The 6,397-nt window shown below is 33.7% G+C and overlaps 2 protein-coding genes across 2 annotated transcripts in view; one reads left to right on the top strand and one right to left on the bottom strand.

The window, feature by feature from the left end:
- Positions 1 to 2,693: 2,693 nt before the first annotated feature.
- On the top strand, positions 2,694 to 3,617 carry LOC111897314 (uncharacterized). Its single transcript, XM_023893269.2, has one exon. The coding sequence runs from the start codon at positions 2,763 to 2,765 to the stop codon at positions 3,498 to 3,500; it is 738 nt and encodes a 245-aa protein (XP_023749037.1). The 5' UTR covers positions 2,694 to 2,762; the 3' UTR covers positions 3,501 to 3,617.
- A 74-nt stretch (positions 3,618 to 3,691) lies between these two features.
- LOC111897313 (uncharacterized) overlaps positions 3,692 to 6,397 on the bottom strand; it is a 3,802-nt gene continuing 1,096 nt past the window's right edge. The window contains exons 4-5 of the mRNA XM_023893268.3: positions 6,271 to 6,397; positions 3,692 to 4,011 (exon numbers count right to left, since the gene is read on the bottom strand). The exon at positions 6,271 to 6,397 is cut by the window's right edge and continues 141 nt beyond it. Of these exons, the coding sequence (XP_023749036.1) occupies positions 3,700 to 4,011; positions 6,271 to 6,397 (439 nt within the window). The 3' untranslated portion in view covers positions 3,692 to 3,699. The remainder of the gene's footprint in view (positions 4,012 to 6,270) is intronic.

Below are 6,397 nucleotides of genomic sequence, written 5' to 3'. Positions count from 1 at the left end.
CTATAAAGAGATTGGACAATGATGTTGATTAAAATCACTTTCATGGAGATGTTTGATGACATGTTTAGCACCAAAATGAACCCATACTTGACTGGGTTGAGGAGGAACTATCAACATTTTAATATGAAGCAGATGATATATATATATATATATATATATATATATATATATATATATATATATATATATATATATAAAGATTCACAGTTGTCTGATCCTTTTTAATATGATCATGAGAATAGTGAAGAGGTTACATTATTCGACAAGACAATTGGGGATGCAATTTTAAACAAGCTATATGGTAAATCAAGTCGGAAAACCATAGATCCTGAAGTCAATATATAGTCATGAAAATAAAGGTAAAGACAATTAAACACCTATGTGTGTAGTATATGATGAGAAATGAGAATGGAATAAACGGTCCTTATTTTAGGTAAGAAGTTCTCAAACCCTAAATGTGATGAAATAAATGTCAAGTAATTTTATAGTAGTTCATGGATACAACTTATGGAATGAAAATACTGATAAGAATATGTTGTTTTTTAGGTGTTTTAAAATGAACAAGAATCCATGTTGCCCTTTTAGACTTTAGGCTTCATGGATTAGTGAAGAAATGTCTTTTAAGATTAAGTCCTTACATGATGTTCATTATTGTTCAAGAAGTTTCAAGCGTGGTTCCATACTTACTTATGGATAGATTGCAAATCATTTTATCAATGAAATTTTTGTTGACCCAAAATGAGTTAAAATAAATGAGAGTTGAAGAGTATAATCATTTTAACTTGGTTGGAAGTGTTGGTCAATGGAGAAATTCTAGAAATTTGGTTTACATGAGATAAAGGGCACTCTTAAAGATTATTATGCCATACTATAGAGTTAGGGTAAAGAGATTAGGAGGGAAAGTTATATGTTTGTTTTAAGGGAGTAAGGGACTGGTGGATTGAAGATTGTAGTAAGGTTATAGGAGTTTACAGATATTTTTGAAGGGTATTTGTAGAAGATAACTTCTTTCGGTAGTGGGTCAAGATTCAAACTATCACATCTACCCTTGGGCAGTGGTATTAATGGAAAAGAAAGAAACATGGAAGTGGTTTCTTGATCTCTTCATGGATGATGTATGTATGACATTGGAAAGGGAGATGAACATAGATTAACCCTCATATCAGACCAACGCAATGTATATCATTTTATCTTCTTTAAGTTGGTTTCTCTAATAAATTAATTAACAGTTTTTTGTTATGTGATCAGGGACTTTTAGAAGTTGTTAAAAATTTAGGGTTCCATCAGCCGAGCATAGATAATATGCTAGACACATCAATTCAAACTTCAAAAAATATTTAAATTGAACAATACCATAAGCTATTTTACACTTCGTCGAAAAACATACGGGCAAATTGTTTAGACAATTTTACCAACTTATTTGTTGGTAATTACCAACGGATTTCCGATGAACATTTTTTGATGAATGTTCTTTTACGTGACTCTATGTCTTAATGTTGTTTCAAGCTTCAATTTTAATTTTTTTACTATTATAAAAAAGGGATAATGACAAAAAAATCCCTTAAGTTTGACATTTTTAGTGGTTTACCTAAAAATCATTTTTGTGTGCAAAGCACAAAACGTTGCTAAGGTTTTTGCACATTTAGCAATTATCAGGTTTTCATTTCTGTAGTAGGTTACCATGCCATGAGGCTACCAAATTCTTGCTGACCAAGCCTTAGCTGCTGATGTGGCAGCCATAGATAAAGAGTTGATGAAAATGTTGGTTGTAAGTCTCGAGCTCGAGACCTTTAGTGCATCAGGCTATATTTCCATTCATTGAACCAAGTCAAAGTTTTTAGTTTTGGCTATAATTCTATTTGTATTAAATATGTATTCATATTAGGCTACACTTCTACACCAAAGAACTCGTGATCACGAGAAAGAGACCCTTGAGTCCTTATCTTGTGATCTTGATTTATGTTCTTGGATTCAATGCCTCAAAGGAGGGAAATACACACCAGCAAAACTAGTAGAACTTCTCTGAATCCATGTTCATCATCTCCTTAGTGTACCAAACATGGGAGGAACAAAAAATGAATGGTTTTGACATATTTCAGTGAAAAGAGATGTGGAAAGACCTGGTGACTTGTGCTCCCGACCATTTGGTAAAAACCATGGTTTATGTCGCTGCCAACACGATCCATTTCTCTAAGCTTGATTGTTTTTGTCTCATTTTCCCCACGTTTCTATAGTAAGGGGTTTTAGATTTTCTAAGTTTGGTTTTCATCATAGGGAGAAGATGGTGAAGGCTTAAATTTGGCACCTCACTAGTACCTTGTGAGTGTGTTTGCTTCATGTGTAGTAGGTGATGAACAATCATAGAGACGATGAATATGTATGGAAAAGATTTTAACTTGGTAAGTGTGAGTGTTTGCTTATTTGGCATCCTACTAATCTAAAAACTATGTTTGTTGTGGTCTAATAAGACTATGGTAATCCGGTTATAAAAAGTAATTTTGACAAAAGCTTTCCAACCATTAGACTTTACCACACATAAATGTGTACTCAGGGCGACACCGTTCATTTTTTACAAACTTATAAGGTTTTTGTGTCGACAATGGATTTTGGGACAAATTTATTAAATATTAATTAATTGTTAAAGGACTCTTCATACATTTTGACCATAGTTTAGGCACCATTTGTATATTTACCCCTAAGATGCATCGTAGAGAGCGGGAGATGGCGATACACATAAATGGGGAAGATCCAATCGGCAAACGATGTCGATCCATCAAATAATGGCAAACCCTAGAAGAATTTCATATCCAAGTAGCACAGAAATTCCAATTTTCAACACTGAAATCAACATCCCCCTTCAATCACAAACCTTAGCAGCAAGACTCTCAAGATTGAAATTCTTCTTAAAAAAGCCACAAGCTTTCCCCTTTTTGCTATCAATCTTCCTAATCCTAACCTGGGTCTTCCTCAGAATCCAACAGCGGAATTCACAATTCCCATTAAACCCATCCAATACCAATATCAATATCAGAAGATTCTCATTCGACAACGATGAAGATCATGACGCCAATATCATCCGATTCTCTTCTGGGTTCCCATCGCCGATAACCAAAGACAACCGTGGCTGGATGCTCGACCCCGTTTCAATCGCACTAAACTCTCGAATTCCAGGTGGAGCTCTAATTTGTGCTTCAATTCATGTCGGCGAAATCAAACCCGGTGGTTTGAGGGGAAATCATCGACACCATACATGTAATGAAACGTTCTTGATTTGGGGAGCTCGAACAATGTTCAGATTGGAAAATACTGCACTTGGAAAAGGTTTCGCTCAAGTAACTCTCACTGCAGATGATGTAGCAGTTGCTGTTAGCCCATCAGGAACTGCTCATGCTTTGGTAAACATGGATTCCACTCGAACAACATTCATAATCGGATGCCAAGATTGTGTTAACCAACACAACAACTCCAATTCCGATTTCAAAGTCTGGGAAGATCTTTAATTACTCTTTAGATTTCTTTGTTTCATTGAACAGCTTTAGAAAGTTTACTTTAATCAGGTTTTTTTGTAAACATTTATTAGCATCAATGCATTATAATTATATGTGTTATATGTAACATGAATCATTCTCTTCTTTTCAATACAATCTTATTAAAATATCAAATGTAACAGGTAAGAGTACAAAGAACAAATAGTAAAAACTAATTCTTTTTGGTGAGAAGTTCTTTGAGAATAGAATCAATCACACCATCTGCGAAGGCTATGAAGTGTCCAGTGTTAGTGAGTTCATGGTACTTGATCCATGGGAGTTGATGCGCTATATAACGTTGTAGTGTCACAGGGACAATGAGGTCTTTTTCACCCTGCCATAAATGAACGGATCCATTGTTGTTTGGAAACGGGTTTTCAAGATCCATTGGATCAAAATCCCACTTTCCAAATCCAATGTTCAAGTCACGATGGAGTGATTCAAATTCGCCTTGTTGTCTTGGTTGTGATTGCATGGCTTGTAGCTTTAACACACACAAAGAAGAGGAGTAGCATTAGTATACACATATTATAAATGTGTGTTTAAGTTATAGTAGCATTAGAGTTTGTGCTCTTGTTGAAATATATAAAGTAATTTGAAATTTTCTTTTCATTGTTGAATGTGTTTTAATGCTTCTATTTCGTTGTATCTAGTTTCCCAGTGGTTTTTTATTCGGATTTTGGGTCTAAGTTATCAGATTTTTTTCGGATAAAATATGATCCCCAAATTTGGATTCAAATTTTCAATGTATCCGATTCAAATACAGAGGATCAGATTTTTCTGGACCGGATATTTTATAACCGAATATTGAAAAATCTGGTTTGGATTTATATTCAAATATAAAAAATCTGGATCCGGTTTGTGCACCTCTACACACGGGCCATGTTTGGTCCAGTTAGCCCATTACCATTGGTTCCTTGTGATGCAGTATACATTGAATAATGCGAAATTTTGATGTCAAAAATTCAAAATCATTTCTCATCATAACTTATCAGTTCCAAATAAAAATTGAAATGGTAATTAAGTACGTAATAAAGTTTGGGAAAAACTGCCTTTGAAGTTTGAACCGTGGACTTTGTTTCATTTAGTGATTTAAAATCAGAATTGAATTGTATAATTGTAATTTCCATTTAAACGTCATTTTATACGGATTTGGGGTAAAGCAGATTACTACTTGGACATAGTTGATGCATTTTTATATTGTTTTACGTAAAAGTTAACAAACAATCCGTGGTGGACGTAGAAAGAAATATTAGTAGTTGTATAATTTTTTTAAGGGTTACATTATTAGAAAATAAAAGAAAAAAAAAAACAGAATGAAAAAAAAAATCATTTTTGGCTGCACTTTCCGTCAAAAAATTCGTCTAAAGGGTTTCATTCTTGTCATGACCACTTAAGCTCCACATAAGCTATATTTTAATTTGCCATGACAAGAAAAAGAAAAGAGGGAGTGGTGCCATGGAAACGGAGAAGATATGAACAAGAAAATTGGAAATTATAAGATTTAATACACACACATAAAATCTCTCTCTCTCTCTCTCTCTCTCATTGTCTTTTTCTCTTTCCTCATCATGCCACCATGGTGGGATCATGTTTGTTGAGCTTCCCACCCTGGTGTCGATTGCCTTCCCGCTCCCCTAAGCCTAATGTTATCCTTACTATGGATCTTTTTGTTCCTAATATGCTGAGAAAAAGGTTTTATTTCATTAATTGACATCTTTAAAGTTCAAACCCAGTTAGTGTTGGTGATTTTAGTGTTATCAATATATTTTAGTGTAGTTAGTATTATTAGGTAGGGGAGTTCAATTTACTCACCGAGACTAGAAATGTGGGGTGTATACTCTGAGTAATAAATATGGACGTGAGAATATAGGGGTCTAGGGGCAGCGCGGGGTCCGAGTCCAAGGGGCAGAGCCACCCTTAACCGCCATCTTCCATGTATATAAGAAAGATCGATGATGCATGCAAATGTTAGAACTTATAATAACTGGAAATTGTCTTCTATGCAACTTAGTGTCTCTCTCTGAAAAAACTCAAACGGAAAGGTATATTCTGTGTTTTCGATTTGGAAGAGACATGAATTTCAAATCAATTGTTCTTGGTTTATCTCAAATCAGATTTCGTGATACCGAGTGCAATAAATTTGAAATCACAAATTTTTAAAAGTATACATATAAAACACGATCCAATATTTATCTAAGTTATTATTGATATACTTAAAACCCAAAATCTAACATCTAGTGTGTTTATGAAAATAATGATTAATTAAGTCGTCGAACTACTAATGTTTGTGATCCTCAGAACATCTACAATGTAGAGCTTAACAAGAGAGTTGAATGAGATGATAATCTTAGTTGTATTCAATGGATAACGCATATAATATTATGAGATGCGATATTGGTATGCATTAGATTTGAAGTTTAATAGTCGATAAGAAAAAAATAAACGACTTCTAATTCCAAAATAAATATTTAAATATGTTGTCCTGAACTTTGTAGAAGTTAACCTATTATAAGATTGTTGGAAAGAAATAATAAAGTTGTATATCTTCCTATGAAATATATAATGATATGTCACAATCCACTAAATTAACTCATTGATTTCAATACATTGGGATGACTGATAGACATTTATTAATTTGTTTGACTGTTTATTCTCTAGTCCCTACTGCATGCCATTCTAGTCGTGTACATATATAATATAAGATTATTAATTAAAGACTTGAAAACGGAAGTATATATACCTGATCACGATTCATGCCACCAAATAGCTTTGATGAAGCTTCTATATCTGGGGGAGAAAGAATAGCATGGTTTCCATCGATTATAGAAAAAGAAGGAAACCATTTTTGAGTGTTCCACCAATAACTA

This window comes from Lactuca sativa, chromosome 6 (assembly GCF_002870075.4).
Source record: "Lactuca sativa cultivar Salinas chromosome 6, Lsat_Salinas_v11, whole genome shotgun sequence".
NCBI lineage: Eukaryota > Viridiplantae > Streptophyta > Magnoliopsida > Asterales > Asteraceae > Lactuca > Lactuca sativa.
This window is presented reverse-complemented; position numbering and strand designations above follow the sequence as displayed.

Bases quoted from the DNA above. Each gene is read 5' to 3' on its own strand.
- LOC111897314 (XM_023893269.2), top strand. From the start codon at position 2,763: ATGTCGATCCATCAAATAATGGCAAACCCTAGAAGAATTTCATATCCA.